Source organism: Mobula birostris, chromosome 8, assembly GCF_030028105.1.
Source record: "Mobula birostris isolate sMobBir1 chromosome 8, sMobBir1.hap1, whole genome shotgun sequence".
NCBI lineage: Eukaryota > Metazoa > Chordata > Chondrichthyes > Myliobatiformes > Myliobatidae > Mobula > Mobula birostris.
The window spans coordinates 170,445,857-170,464,748 of record NC_092377.1 but is presented as its reverse complement, the minus strand read 5'-3'; the positions used below and the strand labels follow the sequence as shown (position 1 = coordinate 170,464,748).

At 42.7% G+C, this 18,892-nt stretch overlaps 1 protein-coding gene across 4 annotated transcripts in view; it reads right to left on the bottom strand.

Moving 5' to 3' along the window:
- The window catches only part of gmcl1 (germ cell-less, spermatogenesis associated), a 197,581-nt gene that overhangs the window by 64,236 nt on the left and 114,453 nt on the right, over window positions 1–18,892 (bottom strand). For all 4 annotated transcript variants that reach the window (XM_072266824.1, XM_072266826.1, XM_072266828.1 and 1 more), the window contains exons 10-11: window positions 10,179–10,248; window positions 3,827–3,902 (exon numbers count right to left, since the gene is read on the bottom strand). In XM_072266824.1, the coding sequence (XP_072122925.1) occupies window positions 3,827–3,902; window positions 10,179–10,248 (146 nt within the window). The remainder of the gene's footprint in view (window positions 1–3,826; window positions 3,903–10,178; window positions 10,249–18,892) is intronic.

Here is an 18,892-nt window from a genome sequence, read left to right as displayed (position 1 = left end):
AGTACCACTACGCGAGGAATAAAGAAAGGGAAGCTAGTATAAGAAAATAAACTAGTACAAAATATAAAAACAAATTGTAAAAGTTTTTATAATTACATGAAGCAGAAAAGGTTGGCTAAAGTGAATGTAGGTCCCCTGGAGGACGAGAAGGAGGAATTGATATTGGGTAATGAGGAAATGATCAAGGCTATGAATGACTATTTTATGCTGGTCTTCACATCTAACATGCCAAAGAGAGAGACTATGGATGTGATGGGAGATGAGGACCTTGATACAATAGCTATCAGTAAAGAGGTAGTGCTGAGCAAACTTGTGGGCCTGAAGATAGATAAGTCAGTTCTCTGGACAAGTTCCGGCGGATTGGAAGATAGCGAAAGTTAGGCTACTGTTCAAACAGGATGTAGGCAAAAGACAGGTAACTATAGGCCAATTAGTTTAACATGTGTAGTTGGGAAAATGTTTGAAGCTATCATTAAAGAAGAAATAGCGAGGCATCTGGAAAGAAATAGATCCATCAGGCAGACATAGCATGAATTCAGCTATTCATGTCCTTACTAGAGTTCTTTGAGGATATAATGAGCCCAGTGGATAGAGGGGAACAGATGGATGCTATTTACTTCGATTTCCAGAAAGTGTTTGATAAGGTGCCACATAAAAAACTTATCCATAAGATAAGGATGTATAGAGTTGGAGGTGATGTATTAGCAAGGATAGAAGATTAGTTACCTAATAGAAAGCAGAGAGTTGGGATAAATGGGTGTTAACCTGGTTGGCAATCAGTGGTGAGTGGTGTGCCACAGGGGTCGCAACTGTCCACGATATACATTAATGATCTGGAAGAGGGGACCAATGTAGTGTATCTAAGTTTGCTGATGATACTAAATTGAGTGGAAAAGCAAATTGTGCAGAAGATATGGAGAGTCTGCAGAGAGGTATAGATAGGTTATGTGAATGGGCAAGGGTCTGGCAGATGGAGTACAATGTTGGTAAATGAGAGGTCATCCTTTTTGGAAGGAAAAAAATGAAAGAGCAGATTATCATTTAAATGGTAAAAAATTGCAACATGTTGCTGTGCAGAGGGACTTGGGAGTGCTTGTGTATGAATCACAAAAGGTTGGTTTGCAGGTACAGCAGGCTATCACGAAGGCAAATGGAATGTTGACCTTCATTGCTGGAGGGGTTGAATTTAAGAGCAGGGGTACTGGTGAAGTGCATCTGGAGTACTGCCTGCAGTTCTGGTCTCTTTACTCAAAGAAAGATATACAGTCGGCCCTCCATATCCGCGGGGGTTTGGTTCTGGGACCCCCTGCAGATGCTCAAGTCCCTTATATAAGATGGCATAGTATCTGTATATAACCTACGCACATCCTCCCGTATACTTTAAATCATCTCTAGATTACTTATAATACCTAATACAATGTAAATGCTATGTAAATAGTTGTTATACTGTATGGTTTAGGGAATAATGACAAGAAAAAAGTCTGTACACGTTCAGTACAGACACAACTATAGTAGCTCTTCTGGGAATGCTGATGCTGCCTCGACATCAGCCGATGCCGATTCTCCTGTGATCTTTAAGTTCTTGAGGCTGTAGCACTTTACATAGCCAGCCAGCCATCCCTTACTAGCCTTAAACTCCTTCCTCTCGCTCACAACACAAGTAGCAAACGAATGAGATGCAAGGTGAACAATGCTCAAACGAGTAATACTTTTAATCATCTCTAGATGACAGTACTTATAATACATGATACAATGGAAATGCTATGTAAATAGTTGTTACACTGTACTGTTTAGGGAATAAGGACGCTCAATAATACTAATGTCAGGATCTGTGCTCTAACAAGTGCTGGAGAAAGAATTTCCAGGTTTTTTTCAATCCCGATCCGCAGTTAGTTGAATCCGCAGATACGGAGGGCCGACTGTACTGGCTTTGGAGGCGATGCAGAGGAGGTTCACCAGGTTGATTCCAGAGATGAGGGGGGGTTAGACCATGAGGAGAGATTGAGTCGCCTGGGACTGTACTTGCTGGAATTCAGAAGAATGAGAGCAGATCTTACAGGAACATAAAATTATGAAAGGGATAGATAAGATAGAGGTAGGAACATTGTTTCCAGTGGTAGGTGAGACTAGAATTAGGGGACATAGCCTCAAGATTCAGGGGAGTAGATTTAGGATGGAGATGGAAGAACTGCTTTTCCCAGAGTGGTGCATCTGTGGAATTCTCTGCCCAATGAAGCAGTGGAGACTACCTCAGTAAATATATTTAAGACAAGGTTGGATAGATGTTTGCATAGTAGGGGAATTAAGGGCTATGGTGAAAAGGCAGACAGGTGGAGATGAGTCCATGGCCAGATCAGCCATGATCTTATTGAATGGCGGAGCAGTCTTGACAGGCCAGATGGCCGACTCCTGCTCCTATTTCTTATGTTCTTATGTAGTGATATTAAACCTGACTGAGGCTCAACCAACATATCCTAGTGTAGTACTGAGCAAATGGTGCCCTGACAACACACAATAAGCAGCTTCTCCCCCTCCCCTTGTTATTTTACTATTGTAAATGAAACATCATTACTTGGAAGGGTTTCGGCCTGAAACGTCGACTGCACCTCTTCCTAGAGATGCTGCCTGGCCTGCTGCGTTCACCAGCAACTTTTATGTGTGTTGCTATCATTACTTGAAAGCAGTGACACAGTTAAAAAGGCTGCCGAATACAGATTTGACATGCTGCTTTCATTAGTCAGGGCACTGTACAAGGGTTGAGGTGTCCTGTTACAATTGTATAAAACATTTGAGATGCCACACATGGAGTATTGTGTGTAATTTGGTCACCTAGCTACAGGAAAGAAGAAAGGGGTGGGAAAAAAATTACAAGGATGTTAACAGAACTTCAGGGCTTGAATTATAAGAACCTGGAAAGGCTGGTACTGTTTTCACTGGAGTTTAGGAAACTGAGGGGTGACACCTTATAGAGGCATATAAAATTATGAAGGGCATAGATGCAGCAGATAGTCACAGACTTTTTCCCCCAGGAGAGGAAGTCTAAAACTAGAGGGTATAAGTTTAAGGTGGGGGGGGGAAATTTTGGTAAGGATCTGAAAAAGCAAACTTTTCCACATAGAGCTGTCAAGAGGCGATGGTGGAGGTGAATACAAGAACATTTTTAAACTGTTTAGGCGAGTACATTGAAAGGAAATGTTTGGCAGAATATGTGCCAAATGTAGGCTTCTCAATTGGTATGGACAAAATGGGGCAAAGGTTCCTGTTTCTATCTGTACAACTCTATGGATCTATGAAATGGGAGTGCAGAAGTCCTGCATAAGTGGTGCAAAAAACACATGACAAAACCACCCATCCAGCTTGTCAGACATCTGCTTCCTCTCTGGAAGAGACTGCACTTCAAAACCATATCAAAATTCTCAAAACTAGAGAGACAAAAACGTAACTGTGCTATCTTTGTCAACCCTCTCTGGGAGTTCATCAAAGAATCCTAGAAAGTCAGTGAAACACATTTTCACTTTATCAAATCTAATCTGATTAAGCATACTAACAATAACAACTGTACAGCCAACTCCACAGAAAGTCAATGGAACCAAATTTTAGAATTGAAACATAAGGTGCAGTGAGTACTGTGCAGTACAATTGTTTAACGATATTAATTCGGAAGGATTTCTTGGTGTTTCTTTTTTACATAAAAAGATCAAGTTTGTTCAATATTTTTAAAATATATCACAGTGATCAATGTGGTATATTTAAACACAAAGGTATTAGTAGCAAATACCTTTAGGTCAAGGGGAGACATGAGGAATTCTTTATCTTTCGTACTTACATCACCATCTTTGGCCAGTTTTCTTCCACATCGCATGCTGTGCATTTCAAACACTTCCTTGTTTATTTCCTTTGGCCTAGAGGGACCAGATCAAACTCTATTTAAAATCTCTTTACAATGCTAAATGTTGCACATTGTCAAACTGTGAAACAGCCCGAAATGGGCTGAAGTGGGACATTAGCAAGACTATGGTGAATATACTGTTGGTCACACACTACGCTGAAGTGGGACATTAGGAAGACCATGCTGAATATACTGTTGGTCAGACACTGGGCTGAAGTTGGACATTAGCAAGACTACGGTGCATATAAGGTAGGTCAGACACCAGGCTGAAGCAGGACATTAGCAAGACTAGATTTGAGGGGAATGGGAACCAGAGCGCCAGAACAGTTTGTGGAGAGGTTGTGGAGGCAGATAAGATCTCAGACAAAGTCAGGAATTAAAAAGTTGAGCATGGTGCAACTAGTGTCCAAGTTGCGCATATTTCAATGCAAGAAGTACCATAGGAAAGGTGAATGAGCTCAGGCCATGGATCAATAACTGGAATTATGATATTGTAGCCATTAGTGCGACTTGGTTGCAGGAGGGGCAGGAGTGGCAGCTCAATATTCTGGGGTTCCGTTGTTTTAGACGTGATGGAGCAGGAGGGATTAAATGAGGAGGGGTGGTGAAAATGTAATGGCAGTGCTCCGTCAGGACAGACTAAAGAACTTGACTAGTGAGGTGTTATGGGTGGAACTGAGAAATAAGAAAGGTATGACCACTTTAATGGGGCTTTATTACAGACCATTCAACTGTCCTAGGAATTTAGAGAAACAAATTTGTAGCAAGGTTGCAGATTGTTGCAAGAAACACAAGGTTGTTTTAGTAGGTGATTTTAACTTTCAACATATAGACTGGGAATCCCATACTGTAAAAGAACTAGATGGGATAGAAGTTTGTCAAATGTGTTCAGGAAAGTTTCCTTCACCAGTATGTAGAAGTCCCAATGAAAGAAAATGAGATATAGGCATCTACTACAAGGGAATGATACAAGACAGGTGACAGAAGTTTGTGTAGGGGAACACTACATCTAATGATCACAAAATCACTAGTTTCAAAGTAAATATACAAAAAGATACGTCTGGTCCACAGGTTGAGATACTAAACTGAAGAAAAAAGGCCAATTTTGATGGATTGGGACAGGCTGTTTTCTGGTAAAGGTACACTGACAGGAGTTTATCTGGCCTGTTGGAGTGGGAATCCAAAAATGATGCTGTAGAAGCACTGACAGTACTGAATCACCACCAGATGAAAAACACAAATGGCCTGTACCCTTACACTTTGAAGCTCTGCTTTTTCACCATGTCTCATGCATGAAGACACAGTTTGAAGAAAATTTGGAATTGATGCTATAGGTCAGCTTGCACACCACTTCCAAATTGAAGGAGAGAAAAGATAGGTATTTAGTGTCAGACTTCCACTTGTAAGTGGAAGATACTTTCAGCTTATTGTAACTTTCTGAATTGTATCGATGTAAAAGTTAAAACAGTTAACTAAATTTGTTCCTTTGTTAGGTTTTTTTTGCAGTCAAGGAGTTAGAACTTAATGTTAATGCAAGTGGCCTTCTTACTTTCTCAATAAGCCTTGCATGGGGTACCTTGTCAGGAATGCCTTGCTGAAATCCATATACACTACATCTACTGTTCTAACATCATCAGTCTGTTTAGTCACATCCTCAAAAAATTCAGTCAGGCTCGTAAGGCATGACCTGCCTTTCACAAAGCCATGCTGACTATTCCTAATCACATTATACCTCTCTAGATGTTCATAAGTCCTGCCTCTCAGGATCTTCTCTATCAACTTACCAACCACTGAAGTAAGAATCACTGGTCTATAATTTCCTGGGCTATCTCTACTCCCTTTCTTGAATAATGGAACAACATCTGCAACCCTCCAATCCTCCAGAACTTCTCCCATCCCCATTGATAATGCAAAGATCATCACCAGAGGCTCAGCAATCTCCTTCCTCGCTTCACACAGTAGCCTGGGGTACATCTCGTCTGGTCCCGGTGACTTATTCAACTTGATGCTTTCCAAAAGCTCCTGTACATCTTCTTTCTTAATATCTACATGCTCAAGCTTTTCAGTCCACTGTAAGTCATCACTACAATCACCAAGATCCTTTTCCATAGGGAATACTGAAGCAAAGTACTCATTAAGTACCTCTTTATCTCCTCCGGTTCCATACACACTTTTCCACTGTCAAACTTGATTGGTCCTATTCTCTCACGTCTTATCTTCTTGCTCTTCACATACTTGTAGAATGCCTTAGGGTTTTCCTTAATCCTGTCCACCAAGGCCTTCTCATGGCCCCTTCTGGCTCTCCTATTTTCTTTCTTGAGCTTCTTCCTGCTAGCCTTATAATCTTCTAGCTCCCTATCATTACCTAGCTTTTTGAACCTTTCGTAAGCACTTTTCTTCTTGACTGGATTTACAGCAGCCTTTGTACATCACGGTTCCTGTACCCTACCATTCTTTCCCTGTCTCATTGGAGTGTACCTTTGCAGAAATCCACGCAAATATCCCCTGAACATTTGCCTGAGAACATCTGTTTCCAATTTATGCTTCCAAGTTCCTGCCTGATAGCCTCATATTTCCCCTTATTCCAGTGCTATGGTACAGATGATAGAATTATGATCACTATCTCCAAAATGCTGTCCCACTGAGAGATCTGACACCTGACCAGGTTCATTTCCCAATACCAGATCAAGTACAGTCTCTCCTCTTGTAGGCTTATTTACATATTGTGTCAAGAAACCTTCTTGAACACACCATACAAACTCTACCCCACCTAAACCCCTCACGCTAGGGACACGCCAATCCATATTTGGGAAGTTAAAATCTCGCACCATGCCAACCCTGTTTTTATTACACCTTTCCAGAGTCTGTCTCTCTATCTTCTCCTCGATATCCTTGTTACTATTGGGTGGTCTATAAAAGACACCCAGTAGAGTTATTGACTCCTTCCTGTTACTAACTTCCACCCAGAGACTCCATAGACAATCCCTCCATGTCTTCCTCCTTTTCTGCAGCCGTGACACTATCTCTGATCAACAGTGCCACACCCCCACCTCTTTTGCCCCCCTCCCTGTCCTTTCTGAAACATCCAAAGCCTGGTATTTGAAGTAATCATTCCTGCCCCTGAGCCATCCAAGTCTCTGTAATGGCCACAACATATCTCCAAATACTGATCATGCTCTAAACTCATCTGCTTTGTTCATGATACTCCTTGCACTAAAATAGACACACCTCAAACCATCGGTCTGAGCACGTCCCTTCTCCATCACCTGCCTATCCTCCCTCTCGCACTGTCTACAAGCTTTCTCTATTTGAAAGCCAACCGCCTCTTCCTCTGTCTCTTCAGTTTAGTTCCCACCCCCCAGCATTTCTAGTTTAAACTCTCCCTAATAGCCTTAGCAAACCTCTCCACCAGGATATTGGTCTCCCTGGCATTCAAGTGCAAACCATCCTTTTTGAACAGGTCACTTCTGCCCTAAAAGAGGTCCCAATGATCCAGAAATCTGAATCCCTGCCCCCTGCTCCAATCCCTCAGCCATGCATTTATCCTCCACCTCACTCTATTCCTATACTCACTATCACGTGGCACAGGCAGTAATCCCAAGATTACTACCTTTGTGGTCCTGCTTCTCAACTTCCTTCCTAACTCTCTGTAATCGGCTTTCAGGACCTCCTCCCTTTTCCTGCCTATGTTGTTGGTACCAATACGTACCACGACCTCTGGCTGTTCTCCTTCCCACTTCAGGATATCTTGGATGCGATCAGAAACATCCCAGACCCTGGCACCTGGGAGGCAAACTACTATCTGTGCTTCGTTCCTGCATCCACAGAATCGCCTGTTTGACCCCCTAACTATAGAGTCCCCTATCACTGCTGCCATCCTCTTCCTTTCCCTACCCTTCTGAACCACAGGGCCAGACTCTGTGCCAGAGGTGCGGCCACTGTTGCTTCCCCCAGGTAGGCTGATCCCAACAGTACTCAAGCAAGAGTACTTATTGTCAAGGGGTACAGCCACAGGGGTGCTCTCTAGCCTCTGATCCCTGCCCTTCCCTCTCCTGACTGTTATCCACTTATCTGTCTCCCGAGTCCCCGGTGTGACCACCTGCCTATAGCTCCTCTCTTTCACCTCCTCACTCTCCCTGATCAGACAAAGGTCATCAAGCTGCATCTCCAGTTCCCTAACACGGTTCCTAAAAAACTGCAGCTTGATGGACCTGGCAGCTGGTGCAGATGTGGCCGTCCGGGAGGCTGGGAGTCTCCCGGACCTCTCACATTTGACATCGAGCAGAGAAAACCAGCCTCACACACATACTTCCTGTCTGTATTCTAAATTGGCAACCTACCTCGCCTCGACCCATTATCGCCAAAGCCCCGTTGAGCCAAAGCCTTCCTACTCTGCCTCCCGCTCTATAAGGTGTCTCCTTTTAAACTCTTCTCACTGTTCTCACTGGCTGACGTGCACGCGTTTGTGCAGTCGTGCCCCAATCAAACCACTGAAGAAATAACCTGTTATTTCTGGATGTTGCCTGGATTGGAGGACGTACCTTATGAGAACAGGTTGAGTGAAGTTGGCCTTTTCTCTTTGGAGCAACAGAGGATGAGAGGTGACCTGGTAGAGGTGTATTAAATGATGAGGGACATTGATAGTGTGGATAGCCAGGGGCTTTTTTCCAGGGCTGAAATTGCTAACACGAGGAGGCATAGTTTTAAGGTGCTTGGAAATAGGTACCCAGGGGATGTCAGAGGTAAGTTTTTCCACACAGAGAGTGGTGGGTCCGTGGAATGCACTGTCAGCAGCAGTGGTGGAGGCAGATACAATAGGGTCTTTTAAGAGACTCCTGGATAGGTACATGGAGCTTAGAAAAATAGAGGGCTTCGCGGTTGGGTAGTCCTAGGCAGTTTCTAGAGTAGGTTACATGGATGGCACAACATTGTGGGCTGAAGGGCCTGTAATGTGCTGTAGACTTCTATGTTCTATGTATGGCTCTTCAGCACAATTGGTCCATGCTGACTAAGATGCTTATCCAGCTTAGTCCCATTTGCCATAATCTCATTTAATATGGGCAAGCATTTGGCCCATAATCTCCTAAACTCTTCCTGTAGAAAGAAAGTCTAACTGTAGTATAGAAAAGCTTTGGTAAGATCATATCATGGCAATAGGTGAATATGTGTGTTAAAGTGCCACTGTGTAGGTGTAGCCCAGGACAATTTTGTCCCAGGCCCTTGATGGTGTGCTGAGATGAAGATAGACAAAGTACCCAATGCCATAAGCCTCCACATTGAGCAAAGAAGTCTGTGGCATTTGATATCATACTCATTGTTCCGTTGCAGAGAATCTTTAGGAGAGGGAAGGATAGAAGGGGATAGAAGTTGAGAAAGTGGAATCTTGGAGACTGGCAACACATACAAAATGCTGGAGGAATTTAGCAGGCCAGGCAGCATCAATGGAAAAGAGTACAGCTGATGTTTCGGGCCAAGACCCTTCAACATGATTGGGTCTGATTTAGAGTAGGTTTGCAATGAGCTACTGGTACAAGATGAATTAAGCCTTAAGGAATCTAGGTACATTCTTTGTTGTTGGTACCAAACACAAGGTCAAGTCAGGTCCTCTTTGAGTCTCAAACACGAGGAAATCTGCAGATGCTGGAAATTCAAGCAACACACACAAAATGCTGGTGGAATGCAGCAGGCCAGACAGCATCCAAAGGAAGAAGCACAGCTGATGTTTCGAGACCCTTCGTCAGGACAGGCCCGAAACGTCAACTGTGCTTCTTCCTACGGTTGCTGTCTGGCCTGCTGCGTTCCACCAGCATTTTATGTGTGTTGCCTCTTTGAGTCTATTCAAATTAAATGATTCTTGGCTGTGGAGTTGCCTATATTCTAAAAAATATTTGGAATACATTCAAACAGGTAGATTGATAGGAAAGATTTAGAGCGGGGTTCTAAACCTGGGGTTCACAGATGTCTCGGTTACTGGTAAGAGTCCATGGCATAAAAACGGTCGGGAACCCCTGAATTAGAGGGATATGGGTGAAACACGGGCCAAAAGGATTTGCTCTGGAAAGCATGAAAGAGTTGTTGTATTATTCTATGGCAAAGAGTACAGTTGGTGCTTCCAAGAAGGTCCTCTGGATGGTGGAATTAATAGCTTTATACAGTTTAATTGTTCTACTTTAAGGTTGTGGCTTTTTCTTTGAATCCTGGCCAAATAAATGAAAACCCATGCTATCACAAAAGTTGTGATTTAAAAGATAAGTAACAACATTATTTGATAAAAAGTCAGGCCACCTACCCAAGGTCATTGTCTTGCTCAGTCCTCAGCATAGCAAACCACTGCTGCTTGTATACGGCGGCAAGCCAGTCTGAGAAGCAGAACTCGTTGTTAGATTCATGGAAAGACTTCACAGCTCAGCAATATTAGGAGAGGCAGGATTGAAAAAAAGAGGAATGTTACACTCACTCCACAGCAGTTCTGAAAACCGGTTCTTGTTGCACTGAAGCACCAACATGCATTCAGTTGACATGTGGTGAGATATTAATGCAGGACCGCTCAGCAAAAATCATACATAATACTTTCTCTGGCAGTTCAGCAATTGGTAAATTTGTCTCATGTTTAACATTAAAAAAAAGATTAAGTTGGCAACAATTCCATAGGGAATCATGTTTTGGATACTGTTTGAATGTGTCTGGCAGCTCTTACAGTAAGAAGACTTTTTTTTTTAAGTACCCCAAAATAAAAACTGTATTTACAATTCCCCTCGGTCATTGTCAAATGGATTCACATACAGTGGCTATAAAAAGTATTCAACCCCCTTGCAAGTTTTCCTGTTTTATTATTTTACAACATTGAATCAGTGGATTTAATTTGGCTTTTTTGACACTAATTAACAGGAAAAGACTCTTTCGTGTCAAAGTGAAAACAGATCTCTACAAAGTGATCTAAATTAATTACAAATATAAAACACAAAATGGTTGATTGCATAAGTATTCACCCCCTTTAATATGACACACCAAATCATCACTGGTGCAGCCAGTTGGCTTTAGAAGTCATATAATTAGTTAAATGGAGATTGGCTGTGAGATCAAGGTGTTTCAATTGATTGTAGTAAAAATAAACCTGTATCTGGAGGTTCCAACTGCTGGTGGGTCAGTATCCTAGCAAAAACTGTACCATGAAGACAAAAGGACACTCCAAGCAACTCCACAAAAAGTTTATTGAAAAGTACAAATCAGGAGGTGCATACAAGTAAATTTCCAAGTCACTGAATATACCTTGGAGTACAGTTAAGGCAATCTTCAAGAAAAGGAAAGAATTTGGCACAGCTGTAAATCTACCTAGATCAGGCCTTCCTCAAAAACTGAGCGACTGTGTAAAAAGGGAACTAGTGAGGGAGGTCAGCAAGGGACCTATCATAACTCTGGAGAAGATACAAATTTCAGTGGCTAAGATGGGAGAGACTTTGCATACAACAACTGTTGCTCGGGTGCTTCACCAGTCACAGCTTTATGGGAGAACTAGGCAATGGGGTGACCTGTTGGGGCACCCTTTAAGAGAAGGGTAGTGCAGTCTGATGTGACCAGAATGAACATTAAATGTTCCTGAATGCTATTGGTATTGCTTTGCTTTGGAAACTGAAGTGGAAAATCTCAGTTTATTAAAGAAGAACGATGCATAGCAAAGCAAATATAGCTCCTCCTCTTTTAACGAAGGACACTTTTGATGGCATCATTTCTGGTTTATCTGCCACCCTTGTGCCTCTCATTGTCATCCTGGAGATGTGGTGCAGTCCTTCCATCTCCTGTCTCTTCATCTCTTCTGCTATTTGTTGTTTGTCTCTGATCTTGGAGACGTGCATGCCTCTTCTCCTCTGTCTCTTCTTCTCTCATCTTTTTCTGTCCTGACTCTTTGATCCTGGAGTCGTGCGGTCCTGGCCTCATCCGATTCTTGTTCTCTCCTTCTCCTTGCCGCTTCCCAACGATGTTTGGCATCATCTCGTGACCATAATGTCCCCCTTCCCTTTCCATGTGGCATAATTAGGCTGACCTTTTTGTTTTTACCCTAATGCTGGATAGAAGATACGAAGCAGTAACACCAAAGGATGCTGATTATTCTTGTTGATGTGGTTAGCACTCTCCTAAATGGACGTGATATAGTCACTGCTGTCCTTTGACTGCAGCAAAGGGTTTTATGGGTGTCTCGAAGTACGTCATTACAATAAGATTTAAGTTTCTCTTATTGATGGGTGGCAGTTAGATCCATCCTAACCCTGCACATGCTGATGGTAATTAACAGAATGTGACCCCTCGAAATAGAGCTGCTCTGACCTTTTGCTCCAGTAGGTGTCGCTGCTGAGGCTGGACGTGAGCATGCATTGGGCTGTCGCGTCCCGATTTCCATGATGGCGGATCGGCTCTCGGGTTAAAAGGGAGCCAGTTGATTTTTGCGGATGAGCAATTTTATACGAATACATAACCCTGAGCTTTGCCTGTATTCTGTAAGTTAGCGCATTTTAATTCAATTTAGCCAAAAAAAAGTGCCGCTGTAATGCACCGTTTGCGCTAATTGGAGATCACAAACAGACAAACAGAGCATGAAAGTTTTAGTAGTATATAGATGGCAAAGAAAAAGCCACTGTTGGGGGGAAAAAACCTCACATGAAATCTTGGACAGGGTTTGCAAGAATGCATGTGGGAGACACTAAGTTCAACTGGAAGAAGGCTCTATGGTCTGATGAAACCAAAATTGAGCTTTTTAGCCATCAGACTAAACACTGCACATCATCAAAAACACACTATTTCCTCTGTGAAACATGGTGGTGGCTGCATCATGTTGTGGGGATGCTTCATTGCAGGAGGCCCTGGAAGGCCTGTGAAGGTAGAAGGTAAAATGAATGCAGCAAAATACAGGAAAATCCTGGAGGAAAACCTGATGCAGTCTGCAAGAAAACTGCAACTTGGGAGAACATTTGTTTTCCAGCAAGACAATGACCTCAAGCATAAAGCCAAAGCAACACAGGAATGGCTTAAAAACAACAAACTTAATGTCCGGGAGTGGCCAAGTCAGCATCCAGATCTCAATCCAATTGAGAAATGGTAGCCGGGCTTGAAAAGAGCTGTTCACTCACAATCCCCATGCAATCTGACAGAGCTTGAGAAGTTTTGTAAAGAAGAATGGAGAAAAATTGCAGTGTCCAGATGTGAAAAGCTGATAGAGACCTATCTACACAAACTGAAGGCTGTAATTGCTGCCAAAGGTGAATACTGACTTGAGGGGGGTTAATAATTATGCAATCAATTATTTTGTGTTTAACAATTGTAATAAATTTTGACCAAATTATTGAAATTTGTTTTTATTCTGACACAAGAGTCTTTTCTGTTGGTCAGTGTCATAAAAGCCAAATTAAGTCCACTGGGATTCAATGTTGTAAAACAATAAAACATGAAGACTTGTGAGTACTTTTTATAGGCACTGTACCTCTGGAGTATTGTTACTTCTGTTTGTCGGGTAGACATCCAGCAATATTTTTACTTTGGATTTATCATGGCTAACCAAACCACAACTTTCAAGTGTTATTTCTATCTACACTTCAGTAATCCATACTAATTACTGTAATAATGATTTATTTAAATGTCTAACATGCACGTGACAAACACCTGGAAAATTGACTCCAACAGCTCAACCAGCAGCAGGAACAGGCCACGACAACGGGTTTTCTTGCAGGTTGTTGAAGCTTGTTTAAAGAGAGAGTTTTGCAGGCATTCAGACTCATTCCAACGGCCTAATCAGCAGTAGGAGCAGGCCACAGCAACAAGGTTTCTCATAGGTCAAAGTGGTTTAAAAGTACAGAAGGGACAAGTGGGGCAGCCATTGTTGGGAGTAAGCCACTGGTGAGAGTAGGAGAGTTGGCTCAAAGGAAACTTCGGCTTGAAAGAGGTGCTGACTCTGGGCAAGTATTCGTTAAGGTTCCCTTTTTCTCTTGCTGTACCTAATGTAGTAAATGGTAACTGTGTGATCTTCATGCCAGATGTTGGAGTCCTGGAAGACCCAGAGTCTCCAAGGGAACTAGATATGCGTGAAGGGCATCTGGCTACAGCTCATTGAAGACAGTGTTAGGGATCTGGAGGAGCAGCTGGATGACCTTCAGCTTGTACGGGAGAGTGAGGAGATAATCGATCCGAGTTACAGAGAAGTAGTCACCCGAAGCTGCAAGAGAAGAGTAGCAGGGTGACTGTCAGGAGAAATGGAAATGTGAATGGGCAGCTAGCACAGAGCACTCCTGTGGCCATTCCCCTCAATAATAAGTGTATCATTTTGGATACTGTTGCGGGGGATGAGCTCCCAGGGGAATGCCACAGAGACCAGGTTACTCACACTGAGTATGGGTCCGTGGTGCAGAAAGGAAACAGGGAGAAGAGGGGAGCGGTTGTGATGGGGGGCTCAATAGTTAGGGGAACAGACAGGAGATTTTGTGGATATGAATGGGACACCTGAAAGGTATGTTGCCTCCCAGGTGCCAGAATCAAGGATGTCTCTGATCGCGTCCACAACATTTTGGAGAGCGAAGGAGAGCAGCCGAATGTCTTGGTACATAATGGTACCAATGACATTGGCAGGAAAAACAAAGAGGTCCTGAAAAGAGAATTTAGAGTTAGGTAGAAAAAGGAGAAGCAGGACCAGGTAGAAAGAGGAGAAGCAAGACCTCCCAGATAGTAATTTCTGGATTGCTGCCTGTGCCACGTGCCAATGAAGGTAAAAACAGAATGATTTGGCAAATCAATGCGTGGCTGGGAAACTGGTGCCGGGGCAGGGCTTCAGGTCCTTGGATCATTGAGATCTCTTCTGTGGGAGGTATGACCTGTTAAAAATGTGACAGGTACCTGAACCCAAGGGGAACCAATATTCTTGCGCGCAGGTGTATTAGAGCTGTTGAGGAGGATTTAAACTAATTTGGTGGGGGGTAAAAACTGGAGTAGAGAGACTCAGGATAGTATGGATGGTAAAAAAGCAAAAATGGGTTGCAGTCAGACTGTCAGGAAGGGCAGGCAGATGATAGGACATAATTGCAGCCAGCAGGGTGAGTATCAGTCAATAGGGATGCAGAATCAAAAATGGTAGCAAATGCAGCACTCAAAGTATTATATCTCAATGCATGGAGCACTAGAAATAAGGTGGATGATCTTGTTGCACTATTACAGATAGTCAGGTATGATGTTGTGGCCATCACTGAATCGTGGCTGAAGGATGGTTGTAGTTGAGAGCTGAATGTCCAAGGTTACATATTGTATTGGAGGGATAGGAAGGTCAGCAGTGTGGCTCTGCTGGTAAAGAATGGCATCAAATCAGTAGAAAGTTGTGACATAGGATTGGAAGATGTTGAATCCTTAAGGGTTAGGTTAAGAAACTAAGGGTAAAAGGACCCTGATGGCAGTTATATACAGGCTTTCCAACAGTAGCTCGGACATGGACTACAGATTAGAATAGGAAATTGAAAAGGCATGTCAAAAGGGCAATGTTACGATAGTCATGGGAGATTTCAACATGCATTTCGATTGGGGAAAATCAGGTTGGAAATGGATCTCTAGGGAGCGAGTTTGTTAAATGCCTACGAGATGGCTTTTTAGAGCAGTTCGTCATTGAGCCTACTAGGGAATCAGTTATACTGGATTGGGTGTTATGTAATTAACCGATGGTGATTAGGAAGCTTAAGGTAAAAGAACCCTTAGCAGACCACAACATGATTGAGTTTGACTTGAAATTTGATAGGGAGAAATACAGTCTGACGTAGCATTATTTCAGTGGAGTGAAGGAAATTACACCGGTATGACAGAGGAGTTGGCCACGGTAAACTGGAAGTAGATGCCCAAAGGGATGACAGCAGAGCAGCAATAGCGTGAGTGGGAAAAAAAATGCTCAAATGGTAAAATAGAGTAACTGTGGCTGACAAAGGAAGTCAAAGCTGATGTAAAAGCCATACAGAGGGCATACAACAAAGTAAAAATTAGCGGGAAGACAGAGAATTGGGAAGCTTTTAAAAGCCTACGGAGAGCAACTAGAAGATTCATTAGGAGGGAAAAGATCAAATATGAAAGCAGGCTAGCAAACAATATCAAAGTGAACAGTAAAAGCTTTTTCAAGTATGTTTGGCAGATGAACCACTTAGCAGTGTGCCAGCAGTTGAAGGGTGTGAGGGAAGAAAAGTAAGTGCAGTCATTATTACAAGAGAGAAGGTGCTCAAAAAACTTAAAGACTTCAGGATACATAAGACATCCAGACCAGATGAACTTCACCCTAGGGTTCTGAAAGAGGTAGCAGTAGAGATTGTGAAAGCATTAGTAATGGTCTTTCAAAAATCATTGGACTCCAGCACGGTGCTAGAGAACTGGAAAATTGCAAACGTCACTCCATTCTTTAAGAAAGGAGGAAGACAGTATAAAGGAAATTATAGACCAGTTAGTCTGACCTCTGTAGTTGGTAACATGTTGGAGACAGTTAAGGATGAGGTTATGAAGTGCTTGGTGAGACAGGACAAGATGGGACAAGGTCAGCATGGTTTCCTTTCCTTAAGGGAAAATCTTGCCTGATGAACTTGTTGGGATTCCTTGATTACTCATAGGATAGCTGAAGTGTATGCAGTGGATGTTGTATATTTGGACTTTCAGAACACCTCTGTCAAGGTGCCACACATGAGGCTGCTTACCAAGTTAAGAGTCCATGGTATTACAGGAAAGCTACTAACATGGTAAGTGCATTGACTGATTAGTAGGGGGCAGCAAGTGGGAATAAAAGGATCCTTTTCTGGTTGGCTGCTAGTGACCACTTCTTTAATGCTGTCTATGGTTTAGAGTGGAATAAATGGCTTTGTTACCAAGTTTGCAAATTATATGAAGACTGGTAGAGGAGCAGATAATTTTGAAGAAAAAAGTAGACTGCAGAAGGACTTAGATTAGGAGAATAGGCAAGAGGGTGGCAAGTGAAATACAAAGTTGGAAAATACATAGTCATGCACCGGTAGTAGAAATAGATGTGCAGACTATTTTCTAAACTGGGAGAAAATCTGAAAATCTGAAATGTAAAGGGACTTGGGAGTCCTCGTCCAGAACATCCTAAAGGTTAACTTGCAGATAGAGTTGGTGGTGAGGAAGGCAAATGCAATGTTAGCATTCATTTCAAGAGGTTTAGAACACAAGAGTAGGGATGTGATGCTGAGGCTTTTTAAGGCATTGGTGAGGTCTTACCTTGAGTACTGTGAACAGTTTTGAGCTCCTCATCTAAGAAAAGATGTGCTGGCATTGGAGAGAGTTCAGAGGGGGTTCATAAGGATGATTCCAGGAATGAAAGGGTTATCCTATGAGGAACATTTGATGGCTTTGTATCTGTACTCACTGGAATTTAGAAGGGTGAGGGGAGATCTCATTGAAACCTTTCGAATGCCTAGACAGAGTAGATGTGGAAAGGATGTTTCCCATGGTGGGGGAGTCTAGGACAAGAGGGCACAGCCTCAGGATAGAGGGGCGTCCATTTAAAACAGAGATGTGGAGAAATTTCTTTAGCCAGAGGGTGGTGAATTTGTGGAATTTGTTACCACAGACAGCTGTGGAGGGCAGGTCGTTGGGTACATTTAAGACAGAGATTGGTAGGTTCTTAATTGGACACAGCTCAAAGGTTACAGGGAGAAGGCTGGGAGGTTGGGCTGAGAAGGGGAAAAAAAGGATCAGCCATGATTGAATGGCAGAGCAGACTCAATGGGCCAAATGCCTAATTCTGTTCCTATGTCTTATGAAAACTCTTTTCTTTGGGTAAGCTACTTTAAATGAGTGATAGACAACAGGGCAATACATTTTACATAACTGGCTGCAGCTGCAACATTTCATGAGGCTCAAGGCCTTTCCTCTGTTTGTTCCAGGGTTCTAGAAGTTAGATGTCATATTGGACAGGAATCCAAGGTCAGGTTGTGGGAGTTTGGGGACGGAAGTGGGAGGAGATCACAATCAGCTCTGTGGGTATACAGTATGATCAAATGGCAGTGGGTACAGGTCAAGACTTGGTTATGGGCTGGCTAAAGAGTTTTATTAATTGTTATTTTTAATGAGGGTGTTATGACATTGCTATGCAATCGAGACAGTTAAGCGATTTCAGGACAAACACATCAGACTCAAATTGTGCAGTCTACCACATCTAGCCATGAACACCGAACAAGGAGGAACCAGCGGCACCAGGAACATCCCACCCACATCAGCAGAGTGAGTGTTAAGGAAAATGCTAAATATTCATTCAGTAGTACTGAATAGATGGGACACATCTTGTCAATTTTATCACCTTTGCCATCAACTTCCACCCATCCCTTGAATTCACCTGGACTACAGCTGACAACCTACAAAAGGCAGCATTTAGACCGTCACATGAACTTGCAGAGAATAGAGGAATATTGATCATGTGCATGTAGACGAGTTTAGTCTAAATTGATATTATGGTTGATATGGTCTAAGACTGCTCCTGTGTTGTACTGATCTATGTTCTTCGAAGTTCACATCTTTCTGGAAATGAAAGCCCCTGGAGAACAGGGATACAACAGCCTTCAAAAACATATTGTATGGGCCAACAAACAAGCACCGAAAATCTCTGAAGCGTGCAGGCCTCTTTAGGAAAAATCCCAGCAAGAAACACTGAGTACAAGCTTTAAGTCAATTCAACAAGAAATAAAAATAGCCTGGGCAAGTATATCTCTTTCATTAACTTCCAATCCAATGGCAGCTATCTTTTGTATTATTAAAAAAAGAAAAGAAACATACATGAGGAAAACTGCAGATGCTGGAAATTCAAGCAACACACGTAAAAGTTGCTGGTGGACACAGCAGGCCAGGCAGCATCTCAAGGAAGAAGTACAGTCGACATTTCATGCCGAGACCCTTCGTCAGGACTAACTGAAAGAACAGCTAGTAAGAGATTTGAAAGTGGGAAGGAGAGGGGGAGATCCGAAATGATAGGAGAAGACAGGAGGTGGAGGG